Source organism: Tympanuchus pallidicinctus, unplaced genomic scaffold (assembly GCF_026119805.1).
Source record: "Tympanuchus pallidicinctus isolate F22 unplaced genomic scaffold, pur_lepc_1.0 scaffold39, whole genome shotgun sequence".
In the NCBI taxonomy this organism is placed as follows: Eukaryota; Metazoa; Chordata; class Aves; order Galliformes; family Phasianidae; genus Tympanuchus; species Tympanuchus pallidicinctus.
Window position 1 is genome coordinate 605,700 of NW_026294757.1, and position 17,744 is coordinate 623,443.

The 17,744-nt window shown below is 51.8% G+C and overlaps 2 protein-coding genes across 2 annotated transcripts; both read left to right on the top strand.

Moving 5' to 3' along the window:
- Positions 1-1,201: 1,201 nt before the first annotated feature.
- On the top strand, positions 1,202-4,216 carry LOC128089149 (keratin, type I cytoskeletal 19-like). Its single transcript, XM_052700271.1, has 6 exons — positions 1,202-1,786; positions 2,441-2,523; positions 2,944-3,100; positions 3,313-3,474; positions 3,754-3,879; positions 3,986-4,216. The coding sequence occupies exons 1-6, from the start codon at positions 1,202-1,204 to the stop codon at positions 4,214-4,216; spliced, it is 1,344 nt and encodes a 447-aa protein (XP_052556231.1).
- Positions 4,217-9,853: 5,637 nt separating this feature from the next.
- Positions 9,854-14,467, top strand: LOC128089141 (keratin, type I cytoskeletal 13-like). Its single transcript, XM_052700260.1, has 8 exons — positions 9,854-10,342; positions 11,116-11,198; positions 11,710-11,866; positions 12,065-12,226; positions 12,673-12,798; positions 12,912-13,138; positions 13,594-13,724; positions 14,253-14,467. Exons 1-8 carry the CDS (start codon positions 9,854-9,856, stop codon positions 14,276-14,278), a joined length of 1,401 nt encoding a protein of 466 aa, XP_052556220.1. The 3' UTR covers positions 14,279-14,467.
- The last annotated feature ends 3,277 nt before the right edge of the window (positions 14,468-17,744 follow it).

Consider the following 17,744-nt stretch of genomic DNA (forward strand, 5'->3'; position numbering starts at 1 on the left):
GCACGGGGACATCCTCAAATGGAAGGTTGCCTGTGAGTAAGAGTGGCTGGAAATTCCACGCCGCAGGGAAGAGAAGCCTCTGTCCCTCGAAGACCAGGATGTCCTCTCATTACTGCAGTCTGCTGGACAAAGGCACCTGTGCTGGCTGAGCCAGTCCCCCCCGCGCTCCCCAGCTCTCCTGCCAGCCAGGGAGATGCTCTCCCAGCAGTGATGGTCGGGCCAACGCACTACTGCTCTGACAAACACAGGCAGTAAATGTGGAAAGCTTTCCTCCTTTTCCTTTTGTGCTCAATACAATTTTGGTTGTTGGCGATGGCAGTGACCTGCTGGATCTCATCACAGTCGGGACAGGGAACCCCATGAATCGCCATCACGCCTTTCCTGCGAGTTCCTTCTTTACCTATGGATGGCACAGACTGAATGATGGCAGCAACAAAAAATAACTTCAGAGAGGCACCTCAGTCTGTGTGACACCCGGACCAAGGGGCAGGCAGGAACTTCCAGTGCTTTGCAGACTGTGAGCAAGTTGAGCTCCTGGGCTGGCGTGACAGAAGCATGGGCTATGGATGATGTGACTGGAGAAATCTCGCAGCAGAGGTTCCTGAGCCCTCTGCCTGTAATTGCGCCGGCTGGCAGGCATCAGCACCGCGACACCCCGGCTCTTTTTGCTCCTATGGTCACCATTGTTCACGCTTTTCAGAAGTGTAAATTTAAATTAACTGCCCACTTTGATTCCACACAGTCTGCTGTAGCACATGATACAAAAATGTTTGCTGGACTAAGAATAAAATAAATACAGATTAATAAAAGATAAAAGGGACTTTGATGTTATAAATACCAATGCTGCTGCTTTGTACATAATCTAGGGCAACTTCTTTTCTTGACTTCTTGTAAAGTTTGCATCACACAAAAAGCTGATGACTCATAAAACATTATTTTACTTTTTGGAATAAGCTGCTGACATGTAAAGTATCTTCCTTGTGAACTGGGATTTCTAGAGGGAAACTGCCTATGGGTTATTTATTCCTGGCATAAACAGCAAGACTAGCCAGCCCCGTGGGAAGAAGAAACACCCCAGAGGTGGCACCCGCTTGGAAGGTATAAATAGGGATCTGCGGCGGCGACCAACCTGCAGTCTGATTCCGTATCACGCTGTGCATCTTGCTTTGGGCTTTGGGCTGGATTTGCAGCTGTCCTCACAATGAGTTGTAGTATTAAGCAGACAACCGGCTCTCTCAGGGGCAGGACCAGCGGTGGCAGCTGTGTTATTGGTGGTGGTGGTGGTGGTGGAGGAGCGCGGATTTCCTCGGTCTCCTCTGGAAGATACACGACCTGTGGGATAGGCGGTAGCCGAGGGTTCTCTGGGAGAAGCTACTGCAGTGGTGTGAATTACGGAGGAGGACTGAGCAGCGGCAGTCTGGTCGGTGGGAGCTATGGAGGTGGCTTAGGAGCCACTGTCCTCGGAGGATGCTCAGGCATTGGATTCAGCGGTGGCAGTGCTCGCTTTGGTGGTGGCATTGGAGGTGGCCTTGGTATCGGCATTGGTGGAGGGGTAGTTGGAGGGGGTTTTGCTGGTGATGGCATTCTTCTTTCTGGTGACGAAAAAGTCACCATGCAGAACCTTAACGACCGCCTGGCTTCTTACCTGGACAAGGTGAGGTGCCTGGAACAAGAAAATGCTGACCTGGAGTGCAGAATCAGGGAGTGGTACGCCAAGCAGGGCCCCTTTTGTGAGCCGCGGGACTACAGCTGCTATTACAAAGAGATAGAAGATCTTCAGAACCAGGTAACATCACTTCTCAGCTGCTTCCTCGCTTGTAAACTTCTCCCACGCAGTTGCTTCACAGCTTAATGCAGCTATTGAGAGTAACATTTCACTGTTGTAAAACGCTCCTCGTAAACAGACATTAAGACAACTGCCTGCAGAGAGCCCTGGAGCTCAAACGTAGAAGTCTTGAGAGTTTGGATTGTTTCCATTGCTTTTATTCATCGCTTATATTTGAAAGGGAAAGTGTTGTGGGCATGGAGTGCATCTGGATTGGCTCAGCAGTCTGTCTGGGTTACATTTTGCCAAGGTGTTTGAGTGGATGATTGCCAGGAGAACGACTGCATGAGAAATAAATAACAAGTCGTATGAGCTTTTTCTGTCATTCATCTCGTAGAATTCCAATTAAACATTGCTTCCTCTATTTACACGTTTACTCTTTCACACAGAACTGGGAAGTTTGGACACCTCATTAAAAGTGAGAACAAAGAAAGCATTGCCAGAATAAAGTTAAAATTGCCTCCCCAGTGCTGTGCTGGATGCTCACACCGTCCTGCTGCGCTCAGCCAACAGCACTCAGAGCCTGGGGTTTGGTCTGCTGCACTGCATGCGCTGCAGCCCGAGGGGATGGGGAAGAGGCTTCAGGAGTGACCATGGAACTCTCTTCTTTTCCAGATTGTCTGCGCAACCATAGACAACAACAAGATCATTCTGAACATCGACAACAGCCGGATGACAGCCGATGACTTCCGAGTGAAGTGAGTGCTCCTGGTGCTCAGCAGGCTGTCAGGATGCGGCTCAGGGTTGCAGGCTGTGCAGAAGGGCTCCTGCAGCCAGAGCTGCCTTCATGTCTGGGCAACAGCACAATTCTGCATGCAGATGAGAGCTGTGCAGGAAGCACCAGCAGGTTTTGCACAGGGAGCAGTGCGGGCTCACTCGGCTTCTTAAGGGAGGTTTTTGTTTTCCCTTGTTAGAGCATGGAAACGTGATGAGTGACCCCTCCACAAAGCTGTAGAGAAAGTGGGTTGAGGGCAGACCTGGGAAGGGGATCCTCAGACCGCTTCCCTCAGCATCCCGGCAGGCTGGTTAGGAAATAGCTGTAAGAAAGGCGCCTGCAGAAAAGAGCAGATGATGGGGTCGGATGCTGACTGCTCTCTCTTGCCTTCTTTCTCACTCAGGTACGAGACGGAGCTGGCCCTTCGCCAGAGCGTGGAGGCTGACATCAACGGGCTGCGCCAGGTCCTGGACCAGCTGACGCTCTGCAGGTCCGACCTGGAGGCACAGCTGGAGTCACTGCGGGAGGAGCTCTGCTGCCTGAAGAAGAACCATGAGGAGGTAGGCTGATGGCCCCTGCCCAAAGCCTCCCTTCACTCAGGACCTGTGCTCTCCCTCCCTTTGGCTGATGCTGCAAAGGGCTTCTCTTCCCCTGCCACACCGCTGGATGGAGGTGGCACAGGGAGCTGGGAGCTGGCAGTGCCCCCAGCTGGGATCCTCCCTGCTCTCCCTGGTGTTTTCCTTGCTTCTGAAACCTGATATGGTTTCTCCAGGAAATGAACTGTCTGAGGAAACAGTCGACTGGAGATGTGAGTGTGGAGGTCAATGCCTGTCCTGGCCCTGACCTCAGGAAGATTCTGGAGGAGATGAGGTGCCAGTATGAGACGCTGATTGAACGCAATCGCAAAGAAGTGGAGGACTGGTATGAGTGCAAGGTGAGCAGAGTTATTCAGCTGTGACTTTTCCAGGCTATGGTTTCACAGCAGTTTACCTTAGGTTAAATCCACACGTCTGTAACAGTATTTGGCACTGATTTTGACTGCCCAAGTGCCAAAGGGATGCTGCCTCTGCGCGTCCCTTTGGGTTGAGAGAGTTCACCCAAAGTGTTCTCATTTCACGCTTTTTGCTACCTCCACTGCTCTTCGCTTAATCCTTAGCCTGAGTTACAGTGAAACATCCCCTGAAGAACTTTGCTCTGCCTTGGTGATTTGCAGATCGAGGAGGTGAACCGGGAGGTTATCACGAGCGGTCAGGAGGTGGAGACGTGCAACAATCAGGTCACCGAGCTGAGGCGGCAGCTGCAGGCGCTGGAGATCGACCTGCAGGCTCAGCTCAGCCAGGTGCGTGCACAGCCCACAGCTGCAGCTCTGCTTCAGGGCAAGAACCTGCAGTAAAATGCAGCTTCCTCATGCCCGTATTTCTGTTGTGCCACCTGTCACCCTTCAGAGGGACAACCTGGAGTCCTCTCTGGCTGAGACAGAATGCCGCTACAACAACCACCTCGGTGAGCTGCAGACTCAGATCACGTGTGTGGAGCAGCAGCTGGCGGACCTGCGGGCGGAGATGGAGTGCCAGAACCAGGAGTACAAGATCCTGCTGGACGTCAAGTGCCGCCTGGAGCAGGAGATCCACACCTACCGCTGCCTGCTGGAGGGCGGGCAGCAGGACCTTATGTGAGTGCACCTGAGACAAGGGACACTAAAATGCCTTTGCTACGTGTATTTTAGAATACCCAAGCGTTGCCACAGGAAGAGAGCTCGCTGCAGGAGTCAGCCACGTTTATGCCAAAGACAAAAACAGACCAAGAGCAAAGGGTCAACGCACAAAATGTAGTTCTAATTTATCCGCCATTCCCTTCACTAAAACGTTCTTTTCCTTTCCACTCAGTCAGCAAGGAGGAATTGGTCAGTTGTCGGGTCTAGGAGGAGGAGTTGCACGAACAGGAGGAATAGGAGGAGGAGGAATCATCCGAACAAGCCACACGTACACTTCGTCTGCCCAGATGCCATCCTGTGCAGCTGCGGAGATACAAGGTGAGGGCTGCAGAGCTCCGCTGGGCTTCAAGCCCTCTCTGCTCGACTGCAATGCTACCAGATGGGAGGGGGCAGAGGGGTAGGGAAGGACAGAGTAGGAATACAGGCAAGGTACAGACAGCAGAGAACAGGGAGAAAGGACTGGTCTGAAATCTAGGGCAAAGGAACGAGCAGGAGAAAGGAGTGCCCTGAAAACCAAAAGAGAAGCAGGAATTGTGGGATTTTTGGTAGAAAATTACCAGTACCATTTCAGGGGGAAACTTCCAGCCAAACTGAAAGAGAAATAAACGAGCATGGTGGCAGCTGGTGCAGTAGAATGAGGGTAAGTGGAGCACTGTGCAGTGCTCAGCCCAGTGCTGTGCCTGCAGCTCCCACCATTTGGCACTGCTATGGGGAAGGGCAGAGCATGCCTGAGCCACCATGGGTCCCATCAGCCTGATTGCAGGCAGCGAGCAGCCGTTCCTGCAGGGCTGTTTTCATCTGAAATTCCAGCTGAGCTGGCTCCTAAGGTGATGGTGTGTACAGAATGACAGCACGGGAAAGAATCTGGTTTTGCTCTAAACAAACTCATGTTTTCCTTTGATCTCTCCAGTGCCTTGCAGAAGGATTTGTGATTAAGCAGAGAAATGAGAATATCCAATGAGAGATCCCTGAAGCAGAGCCACGGATAAAGAGAGAGAATATTTACTGCACGCCTCTGCAAAGAGCAAGGAACTGCTCCTTTGTATTACTCAGCAATGCTACGCGATGTGCCAGAGGGATAAGCAGAGCGTTGGGCCAATTTCTGCTTTATTTTGCTATTTGCTTTTTCCAATCTGTATTGCTGCACCTGCCCAACCACCGTGACTGCTGCTGCAGGTCCCAGTACTATGATCACTTCTCTAATAAAACTGTGCTTCTGCATGATGCAATCAACAAAGCCGTGTCCACACTCTGCTTCCTCATGCAGGTGGTGCCCGTATGCTTCCATGTTTTGCTAAAACACACTTATAGGCAAATATGTGGGAAAATAAGGTGAGCTTAGCCTGGCTGAAAGGCAGTGACAGAACAGAGAAATCGTGTCCTTCAGCTCCTAACAGCGTGCTGTGACCCTAACCCTAAGCCTAGCCCTAACTCTAACTCTAACCCCCCCACCTGGGCAGTGGGGTCAGTTGGAAGAGAAGCCCTTGGTCTTCACAATCAGCGCAGTTTCTGCTGGTTTGGTTTTCTGTCATGTTCAGAGCCATCCCCTTCGTTTTATAGGAACCTTTCCACTGAGAACAGGACTGGTGGCAAAAGGTTAATTTCCTACCTGCTCTCGCGTAGCCACTGAATCACATCATCCTATTTCAAAAAGTTTCAGCCTGAACATCAGAAACTGCTGACAGATCATCTTGACACTTAGCACACCTTCCAAGAACTGGCAGAGGCAGTGGGAGCTGAAAATGTGCAGTGCCACAGAAAACGTGATGGAGAAAACGCCAGCTAGGGTCTTTCAGTACCCAGAGCCTTTATTTCTTACAGCTCAGAAGCAAGGCAAGGGCCCCCCTGCCTCTGGGCCCCTGAGTGACCTGTAGCTGATGTGGAGTCAGTGTGCACGGACACAGCAGCATCCATGTCTCTTGATGCTGACCTGCACAAAAGAGCAAGTGCAGCAGTTTGGCAGCTTGGGGCCCTGCAGCACTTCTGGTGGGTGTAATCATGTGTGATGCGTCCACAGAGAGCTTGTAGAGTCATTCTGGGCTTGGAGAACATTCAGAGAAAAGCTGGTATGAGCTGGGGGTGTTTTGGGGATTAGAATGTTTGCTGGACCAGAAAAGCAAGCAATGATTTTACACATTCACTCTTCCCCACAGCTTTACAGCTACAGCCTTGGACTCGGGCTGCACCCCTGGTGCACTGCCGTGTGTGTGGTACAGAAAGTCACATTCACATGTTCACACGTTCCCCTATGGGTGGCTCAGCACGGCATCCCCTGCCTTGCTGCCAAGCTGGAGACATGAAGCAGTCACCCCCCAGGGAGGGGAAAGGCCACAAAGACAAAAACATTTCAGGAGCAAGCACACAGTGCAGCGTGGCACACTTCTGCAGCCTCAGTCTTCATATGGAAACTGATTTCTCTACAGAAATATATTTGCCATGACATGGAGCCTTACAGATCAGTAGCACCTCAGAAGGCTCATATACAGCCAGGGCCTGAAGAGGCTCCACCATTGGGGAGGTGAACAGTGCCCTCCTCCTGTAAAAGTGGAGACAAGACCCAGCAGTGGTACTTTTTTATATTATCTACCAGACTCAAGAACCACCAGCATTCAGGGACCAGAGCAAAGTGAGACATTGCAGCATTGGAACAGCTGTGATAATGACACATCAGTGGGTGTTTTCAAGCCAAGACTCTACATCAAGTCTTCTATAAAGACAAGTTCCATGCCAAGGAAAGTCTTGGACTTGATGGAAGACGTGTACAGCATGTGCTTCCCAGGAGACTGAACGAGATACTCATTGCGGTTACAGTGGAGAGGTTCCACTGCTGGACTCCTCAGTGCACATCCATCCCAGTTCTCAGAGCTGGGGCTGGGGCCACAAAGCAGATCTCCTCGTGTTCCTTCCCACTGTATTTCCCCGCCTTGCTCAGTGCCAAGGCAGGCTGTAGGACAATCTGCTGCCCCTTCTGGTCTTGCCCTTTCCCAGCATAGCAGCCCTTCACTCGCTCATTGCTACAATATGAAGATGCTGCACTGACACACTTCCAGCTTTAAATCTCCTGGAATCTCCAGGCTGCCCCAGGAGCAGAAGAGCTGTGCTGACATCTAGCTGAGCGCCCGCACTCATGGCAAAGGCTTCCCACCCTCCCCAGGCGTCCGCAGGAGCAGCGCAGGCACTTTCACAAAGGAGCTGCCCTACATTCCTGACAGGTGAAGGAGACCTAATGACACGGCCAGAAGGACTGCAATCACCCAGGGTTATGAATTTGCCCCTGGAAAGCCCCCAGGGATGCACAGTCAGCTCCTGAGACACCGGGCCTACGAGTTGGGATGCGTCTGGAAAGCAGCTTATGAGAAGGTAGCTTGGGATAAACAGTCCCAACAGAAAACACCCTGCAAATAACCATGCATTAGGGAGCTGCAAATTATGGAGCTGCAGACCTTGGGCTGGAAATTACATTTCCATGAGATTTCCATACTTGTTTGTGCTAGTTGGAGCAGACCCAGGAACCTTATGAGTACACCTAACAAAAACAGGAGGAGAGGAAGCTTAGTTTATGACTTCTTTAGACCTTCAGAGCAGTAATTTCCCTTGGCCTGACTGGAGCACCCATTTCCTGAAGACAAAAAGGAAAATGCAAGAGAGTGGGCATTCCTGTGCCAGGGAGAGCTGCCCACTGCAGGGCCAAGAGCTGTGCTACTGCTGCAGCCATTACCACAGCGGCACACAGGCATCCTCCCATCCCACAGAGGGGTGCCCCGTGTTTCTGCCTGCATTATCTTGATGTGCTAAAATGATAACCGTGAAGGAGAGGAAGGAATGCGTGCTCACTCAGGAAAGATGCTTGTTGCACACAGCGATTGGGAAACTTCTGAAGAATTATGTGCAGGACAAGGCAAAGCTTCCAGCAACGCAGCATTACATCAGTTTCGGTTCATTCTTACCACCACACCCTGACTCCAATTATGCTCCCCATTCCTAGTAACGAAATCCAGATATTCTGTTTCTAAGCACAATCGCTGTTTGCTGAAGTTTTACGTGTTCTCAGCTCTGCTCTTGGTTCAGCCCTGAGCGGAGCGCAGCATGGCAGCACTGCAGGCATCAGCAGCTCCTGGTTGCTGATAAATCACTCTGAGCGTCTGCACAGCTCTGTCTCCATCCTGCTGGAGATAGCACAGGAATGCTGCTGGCTTTCATTGCACCACATAAGTAATGTCCAAGGATGAGAGATAAGAGAAGGCAGCTCTATAGAGAAAGCAGGCGAGTAAGAACAATAAAGTGATGGGTAAATCCACAAATAGCGCCAGGCTTCCGTCTTTTGGTAAATGGGGTTTCTTTGCTTGCCATGAGAGCAGCTGCCCACCATCCAGACACGGAGCAGGAGTTCCACCTCTCTGTGCTCTGCTGCTTGGGCTCAGGGTGGCTCTTGGTGGATGCATCCCCAGCCCAGCAGCTGCTGCAGACAGTTCTCCCCACACAGCAGCCCAGCTCGGTGAGTTCACAAAGCAGCTCAGCCCGAATGTCAAAAAAATAAAAGATTTTTGGTTTTCACTTTTTCGGCCCAGCTAAGATTTGGAGACATGAGGAACAGAGCCTCTACTTCATGCTTAATCCATCTTTTCCAAGTCAGTCAAGGACTGTTCCAGGCAACAACTGCTCCACCGCCTTCGTGGGCAGTTCTGTCCTCCTGTCTCTGGAATTGCATTTAGCACACAGCACACTGACACAGAAATTGCCTGCAGGGTCTTTCCAGCCCCACTCAGTTTGAAAAGCCCACCTCCCCCTGCAGCTCATCTGCCATTACGAGAAAACGGCAGCAGCGCCTTTCGCTGAGCAGCAGGACAGCATTCAAAGCCCTGCTGTGTTATTTTGTGCTCTCTAAAAAGAAAGAAATCCTTTGTGAACCACTGGGCAGCCACAGATCACACATAAAGAATCTTCCGTCTGTGTCCATTAAGAGATCACTGCACATCATCATGGCTCACAGCAGTGTTCTGGAATTGTTATTTCAGCAGTGGAGAGACTTAGAGGTTAATCTCTCCGTCTCTGATCTCCGCACAAAGTTCTTACATCATTCTTCATACATCATTCCAGAATCCAGCTTCGTACATACGTTTTCATCTTACATATTCCAACATCAGCAGCTTGCATGAAACCTGCTTATTCAACTCAAAATAAAATGAAAATAAATTAATGAGAGATAAAGAGCTCTTTGATGCAATAACCTTTAATGATTTCTTCCTGGTATATAATTTAGGACAGTGTTTTTCCTGGCTTAATGTTGTAAAGTTTGCATCATAAACAAAAAGCCGATGATTCATAAAACATTATTGCTAATGTATTTTTGAAATAAGCAAGAGACATGTAAAGTATCTTCCTTGTCTACTGGGAATCTTGAAAGGAAACTTCCCTTTGAGAAATTATTCTTGGCACCAATGGCTGGAGTAGCCAGCCTTATGGGAACAGGAACGGCGGTGACACCCACTGTGGAAGGTATAAATAGAGTCCTGTGGCAGCAGACAACTTGCAGGCTGATTCAATACCCAGCTGTGCGTCTTGCTTTGGGCTTCTGCTTGCATTTCCAGCCGCTGTCGCGATGAGTTGCAACATTAAAGAGACGATTACTGTGTCTAGCAAAGGCAGGAGCAGTGGTGGCAGCTGTATCATTGGTGGTGGTGGTGGAGCACGGATTTCTTCCTATGCGATAGGCAGTGGCAGAGGTTTTTCTGGAAGGAGTTACTGCGGTGGAGTGAATTATGGAGGGGGACTGAGTGTCGGGAGCTTGGCTGGTGGGAGCTATGGAGGTGGCAACTGCTATGGCAATGGCCTTGGTTTCGGCATCGGAGGCGGTGTGGTTGTCGGTGGCCTTGGTGGCGACTGCTTGCTTTCATCCTGCGATGAGAAAGTGACCATGCAAAATCTCAATGACCGCCTGGCGTCCTACCTGGACAAGGTGAAGTGCTTGGAGAAGGAAAATGCAGAGCTGGAATGCAGAATCAGAGAGTGGTATGCTACACAGGGCCTCTCCTGCGAGCCCCGGGACTACAGCTGCTATTACAAAGAAATTGAAGATCTTCAGAATCAGGTAATGCCATTTTTCAGTTATTCCTCTCCTTTCTATTTTTTCAATTTGCAGTCAGGACTTACTGCAATTGTTAGAGGTAATTTTATTGCTGTAGAATGTGCTTGCAACCATAAATGGCAGCAATTTCCTCCGGACGTTGTTGAGTGCAGTCGTGCTGTGAGGCCATGCGAGTGGGATAATGCTCCTCAGAGAAAAAAGGATACCTTGTTACACTGGGTTCTGACTGAATGGTTATGGATACAGCAGAGCAAAAGGAGCAGCAGAGTAACAGAAAATCTCACCCAGCTGATGGTGACACAAAGTGTTACAAATGCTATGTGAGAAAAACTGGGTGTTTAAAACGTTCTGTGCAGTGGCACAAAGAGCCTGACAATAGAATGTCCCCACTGAAAGTTATGGAAGACGTTTAGGCTTAAAGGCACCTCCCAGCTTCTCCCTGAAAACCCTTAAGCTTGAGACCAAGCACCAGGCAGCCTGCGTTCAGCTGAGCTTTAAGGTGAAGCATCTCTGGAACTTGTCTTCAGACCCTGAAACGGGGAGCGCCCATCTCACAGCTCTCCAACTCCCAGTCCTGTACAGCCCAGCTCTTCTCCTTGCTGCCTGCCCATCAGGGAGGCAAAGCTCCTCCTGTAAGTGCTCTGCTCAAGGACCAAACCTATGGGGAGAGAGGTAGTGGGAAAAGGGAATCAGAAAGAGCTCCTGCTTAGCACATGTGCAACCATGGAGTACAGCAGCAGAGAAGGGAGCTGTTCTCATGCTCTGCTCTTTTGCAGATTGTCTGTGCAACCATTGATAACAACAAGATCATTCTGGACATCGACAACAGCAGGATGGCCGCTGATGATTTCCGTGTGAAGTGAGTGCCTCCAAGCACCAACCCACCCCCGAGCCCCAACCCCAGAGCACTGCTCACAGACACCTCAGACGAGTCTCACTGCAACACCTCGTTAGGACAGGATGGGATGATGAAAGGCATTTTGCTCTTGGTCATCAGCCCTCCCTTAATTACTGTTCTGAGGTAAAACATTTGGCAACAGTGTTTGCTGGTTAGGGCCAGGGACTGGCATTGCAGGGAGCGGCCCTCAGCGGTGCAGTCAGTGCAGCCCATCACACACCACTGCAGACTGGGATCAGCAAAGCAGCTGAGCGATGGGCAAACGACGCCAGATGCTGCTTTCAGGAGAGGGAGGAAAACAGGTGGGGAAGAACAGCTTGCACATAACAAACATCAAAAGCAGCGCAGAAATCTAATGCACAGTGCATTCAGCTTAGACAGCAAAACCCAGTACAGAGCACGAAGATGGGAAGAGGAGATCTTTGCATAAGCAGGGAGCGGGTTCTCATTTTCTGCCTTCTTTCTCCCCCAGGTACGAGACGGAGCTGGCCCTTCGCCAGAGCGTGGAGGCTGACATCAACGGGCTGCGCCAGGTCCTGGACCAGCTGACGCTCTGCAGGTCCGACCTGGAGGCACAGCTGGAGTCACTGCGGGAGGAGCTCTGCTGCCTGAAGAAGAACCATGAGGAGGTAGGCTGGGGGCTGCTGCTGCTCTGCGGAGCCCTGGCACAGAACTTTTCACCTACAAGGCCGTGCTTTAAGTTACCCAACAGATCTGCAGCATTGCTCCGCACCTCACAGCTGCATTGGGAGGCAGCGCTCACAGCGAGCGCCGCTCAGCACCCAGCTCTGCTCCTTTGTGCTGTCTAATCCGGGCTGTATTTCCAGGAAATGAATTGTCTGAGAAAGCAATCTACTGGAGATGTGAGTGTGGAGGTCAACGCCTGCCCTGGGCCAGATCTCAGGCAGATCTTGGAGGATTTGAGATGCCAGTACGAAACACTGATAGCGCGCAACCGCAAGGAAGTTGAGGATTGGTACGAGTGCAAGGTAAGCAAGGCAAACCCGCTGCCAGACTGACTGACTGCACAGATCGGGGCACAGAAGCACTTCAGAATACAGACACGGAGACAACAAGCTGTTGTTCTCTACAGACGCCTGAGATCAGCACTGCTTTACACGCTGTGCTCTGCGGGAGGCACAGGCCTGTCTGACCAGTTTGCTGCGTCCCATCTGGCGGCAGCAGCTGCCGCGAGGCCTCGTGGTGCTGTGCTGGAACTGAAACCTTCCACACCGGGATTAAAGAGCCCTGGTAGCCAGGAGGTTAATGTGATTTGAAAAGCAGCACACAGCCAAAGGCAGTGGTTAACGCCCAGCACACACAGCTCGCCGTGCCCACCTGCGGCCGTGCTGCTGCTCATTGTGAGCTGTGCTGTAGAAGTTCAGCCTGCACAGGTATCCTCTGAGGGTCTTTGCTCTGCCTTGGTGATTTGCAGATCGAGGAGGTGAACCGGGAGGTTATCACGAGCGGTCAGGAGGTGGAGACGTGCAACAATCAGGTCACCGAGCTGAGGCGGCAGCTGCAGGCGCTGGAGATCGACCTGCAGGCTCAGCTCAGCCAGGTGTGTGCACAGCCCACAGCTGCATGCAGGCACTGCGCAGCAGCTCGTCTGCTCTCACCGTGGAAACAGCAAACGGTGCGGTGACATGCGAGTGTTGTTTCTTTGTTTATCAGAGGAATAATCTAGAATCCTCCCTGGCTGAGACGGAGTGCCAATACAACACGCTGCTCGGCGAGCTGCAGAACCAGATCACGTGTGTGGAGCAGCAGTTGGCGGAAATAAGAGCAGAAATAGAGTGCCAGAACCAGGAGTACAAGACCTTGTTGGACGTCAAGTGCCGTTTGGAACAGGAGATTCAGACCTACCGCTGCTTGTTGGAAGGAGGACAGCAGGACCTTATGTACGTAGATCTCTGAATCCAACAGAACCAGGGAAAATGTCAAGACGTGCTTTGTAGATTGGGAATTCTTTGATATCTCTGATATTTCGATGCTCTGAGCTGCTTTACTGCAATGAGTGTTCAGTTCTGAGCTAAATGTCATTCCTTGGGATCTGCAAAGCAGAGGAACCGAATCTTCCAACACCACAACTTCCAGTGTTATGTCCTCGTTTGTCACAGTGTGTTTTCTGTGATCAGATGGGTGACAACTGTCAGAAGAAGAAAACCATTTACAGGGCTCTGCCACTTCCATGCCAGAGGGGGTGTGGAAAGCAGAATGAGAAAAGAACACCGTGTAAAGCGCTCTGTGACATTTGCAACCTCTATGAATGGCATAACGTGACACTTTGAGCCCCTGGTAGTGCCATGTAAAGTTCTAACGCTGCCCATTTCTCTCCCCACATGCATCCCATCAGTCATGGAGGAGGAATCGGAGTAGGGAGCGGTGTTGGAGGAGGAGTCATTAGGACAAGCCACACCTACACTACGACCACAGCATCCCACTGCCAGCCACAGGTCCAGCCCTGCAAGACCGGAGACATACAGGGTAAGAGCTGCTTCCACACCAGGACACCTTTTTGCCCAGTTTGTTCCTTTGCAGTGAGGCCAGGAGACGACGCTTTGTCCTAAACCACCATTCATACATTCTCAGAGAATTACAGTGCTGCAGTTTGGGCTGTCTGGCACTACAGGGCAAAACTGCAGCACCACTAAGAAATATGCTTAGACAGAGCTTGGGCACAACCTGGAGCAATAGAAAGAAAATGTGAGATGTGGGAGTGTGAGGAGAAAGCTGGGGAGATGAGGCATAAGGGAAAGGTGGACATAAAGCAGGAGAGCCCCGCAGGGCTGAGCCACCGGGCTGCAATGGGCACAAAGAGCCAATCTGTCTTCCTACGGCTGCAGTTTGCCACAAAGCACAATTATTTTGGGAGCTTCTGGGATTTCCCACCACCCACTCTTGTTTAACAGAGCCTGTCATTGAAATCAGTGTCCCACACAGCCCAATTTTTGTTCCTCTTTGAAAGACTTTCTCTCTGCCTGAATAAAAATAATGCTTTCCTTTTTTCTGCAGTGACTTGCAGGAGGATCTGTGATTGAGGATAACCGGACCAGGAGATGACACACACAGAAACTCACAGACAAAACAAGAACACTCCGTGTTCACTGCATGCCTCTGTGCAGACAAAGTAGAATTCAGCGACGCTTTGCCGTGTATCTCCGGGCCCCCTGTGGGCCTCCTTTTCTCATTCTGCTGCTTCTGTAACGCCGCAATCTCTAGAAGTTACTTGTGTTAGACAGGATCACTAATGCACCTGCTGGTGAAAAAACTTCTCTAATAAAACTGTGCTTTTGCCTGATGCAATCAACAAAGCCGTGTCTGCACTCTGATTCCCGCAGCCCAGCTATGCTGAGCGCAGTGCACAGCAGAGCAGGAGCTGAGCACAGAGCCCAGCCCAGCAGCAGCACTGCGGATGGGGCCCCGCGCCCCCTGCCCCCCACAGGCGCTGCCCACGGCTCTGCAACCCTGTGCTCTGCACCAAACACGTGGCTGCCCGAAACAACACCCAAAAAAGCCGAGTGGGAAAAGCACCCGGCCCAAAAGCCCATTTCACACCCACTGTAGAGCCTGTAAGACCTAGCACAAACACGACCCGGGACCGAAGGCATGCGAAGACGCTGGAGTCCAACGGCGGAGACTTTAAACTGGGTCTGAAGCATAAGAGCAAAACCGCCGTCCGCTGCAGCCCCGATCGGCCACGGGCAGCGCCCGCCCTCCGGAGAGCCACGGCGCCCTCTGGCGGCACGGAGGCGCTACGGCATTGCGCGGCACGGCACGGCATTGCACGGCACGGCACGCGGACCGCGGCGCTGTGAGATGCTTGGAGGTAAGAGAACGAACAGGAGACACGGCCGGCGGTTGCCCACGGCGCGAGCGAAGCACTTCCACGGCCGCAGACACGGGCTGACGCTGCGCTGCCAAACCCGGCCGGGCCGTGCGGGACGCGCCCGCAGCGCCGCTCAGCGCTGAGCGCCCGCACTGCTCCGCCGCGGGAGTCGTTAGGCAGCAATCGGCTGCTGTTCAGAACTCTCAGCTCGCGCGCCATTAAATAATAAACATGATCGAGTCCCAGTATGATCCAACGAATCTGAATCCAATTTTCGTGGTTTTTTTTTCAACATTCTGATTTTACAGAGATAAGAAAATGTCTGTTTACATCTCAGCCCCGAGGAGAGCGCTGCACGGCCCGGGAAGGAGGAGCAGCGTCTGCCTGCAGGACGAGGGCAGAGCTCCTCTGCGACACAGTCACACTTCAGGGACCGGTTTCCTATTTACTATGAGGAAATACCATCGCATGGGATTATCTGGTGCTAATAAAGTTGATTGATGAGCATATAATGGGAGTTAGCTTATAACGTACAATTATGTGAATGACTCGTATGCCCCACGTAGCTCTTCTACCGTTTTTCTCCACCCGAACATTGAGCAAAAGGACCTTTTCCGACAGACCTGAAGCAGGACGGAGGCGCCGCGCCGGGCACAGCCGCACTCGTTGCTCTCCTGGCCTCGCGGGTCGCAGCAGCTGTGAGCACAGAGCGGGCAGCACTGCGAGCGCCAGCCCTGCGCTGCCGGCCCCCCTCACCCTCCTGCAGCCCCAGCGGCCCTCCCTCCTGCCATGTGCACCCCGGGGACACAGACCCCGTTCTCTCGCAGCCTTTGCTGTCACCAGACACGGCCGTGACCCTGCAGGCTCGCTGATGGGCTGAACTCGTGCCCACGCTATGTGAGCCCTTCGTGCTTAAATACAGCTCCCACTGCTGGGCAGCAGCTCAGCTTTGTCACGGTAAGGGAAGGAACGCGCTGCAAACAGCCGTGGTGCCGCCCGCCCTCAAAGCATCTCCTCTCCTCCACCCCCTTCTGTTACATGCACTGCAGGACGGTGGGTTCTTTTGCTGCCATGAAACCTTCAGCTGACGGTACGCTGTGACCGCGTGTTCTCTCCATTAGGTCACTTAGTGACAAAAAAAAAAAGCTCAGTTTCACAAGCGCCATGTTTTAACCTCACCTCACTGCCATTCACACCTCGTTCCCCATCCTGCGAGGGGTGGAGCTTCCCACGGGCACCCTTCCAGAGGCTCTCACACAGAAAAGACCCCAGCAGAGTTGTTCGGTGCTGGGGATGGGCAACACTGAGAGTGGGACACCTTCAAGGTGCCAAATGGTGACTCCTGACAGCTCCATGACAGTGTAACGGGCCAAAGGGGCTGATAGTGCAGGAGCACTTCAACAGAAAAGGACTTCTTACCAGAAGCAGCTAAATTGCTGTGATTTAGACTCCCCCAGGCTTTGCAGTGAGGGCTGGGAGGGCCTGGCTTCCCAGCACGGCTCGGAAACGAAGTCCAGCAGAGGATGAAACTCCAGGTGTGTCCCCGTGTGTGGGTGAGGGTGTGCTGGGAGGGGTGTTTATAAAGGATGTTTCCACAAACACCTGCTATGAGCCACAACAACCGCATCTCCATTAGCAACAATCAACATCCTGAAGGCTTAGCGAGGAAAAAATAACAGCAGATCAATACAGGAAGTTGGGTGTCACATAAGTGGCTCCGCAGGCGCTGGGCAGCAGTGGGGATGGCAGCACGGGCTGCTGCAGTGCGGGGGGCTCAGCTCTGCTTCCCACGTCTGGAAAAGTCGCAGCCACATCAGAATAAGAAGATGCAACGTTCCTGGCCAGTGTTCCTATTGCAGTCATGCTGTGCCCAACAGAAAACAAAACCGAAGGGAAATGCTGTGCTGGTGTCCATCTGACAGAGTCAATCTCCCAAACAGCCATTTCAGTGAACTGTGGCACACAGCCCTAACACAGCTCACACAATGCACCTCCTTCAACAAAGTGCTCATGTTTTACTGAAGAGATCTCAAGAAATGCAGAGTTCCTTCAGAGTCTTTAGATTGCCTTAAGTAAAAGGGCTCGTGGAGCTGCAGCAGTTGTTTGCTGTGCACCCGGCCTCCTCTGTAAACAGCTGGGTGGATGGAATATGATGGAATAACTTTCTAACACATTAAATGTTTTATTACATCTACCTTCATACTCAGTATTATCTTTGGAGCAGCAGCCCACGCTGCCCTCACAGCCCTTCCACGTCAGTTCTGATGCTTTTCATACTGCAATATAAATATAATCCGTAAAGAACGGCTGGGATTCCCTGACACACATCCAAAGGGGAAGGAGTGTGAGGAAGGACGGCACTGAAGGACACAGAGCACTCAGTGCTGTCACACTGCGATGGCTCGTTGTGCTGGGAGGTGTGTGGGGTGAGGTGAGTGGGATGAGTTTAATTCGGATGAGTGTCAGTGGACTAGATTCTGAAAATAGCTGCCTAACTCAGAGCCACCCAGCAGAAATTACACGCTTTGTGCTAATAAACAAACGGTCACAAACACGGAGTGTGGGCTCAGCTTCCTGAGCTGCCAGATGTCTCCCTTTGGCAAATTACTCTTGGCACCAGGACCACGGCTTGCCACTGCACATGGAAAGAAGGTGCTCCCTTCGGAGGTGACACCCAC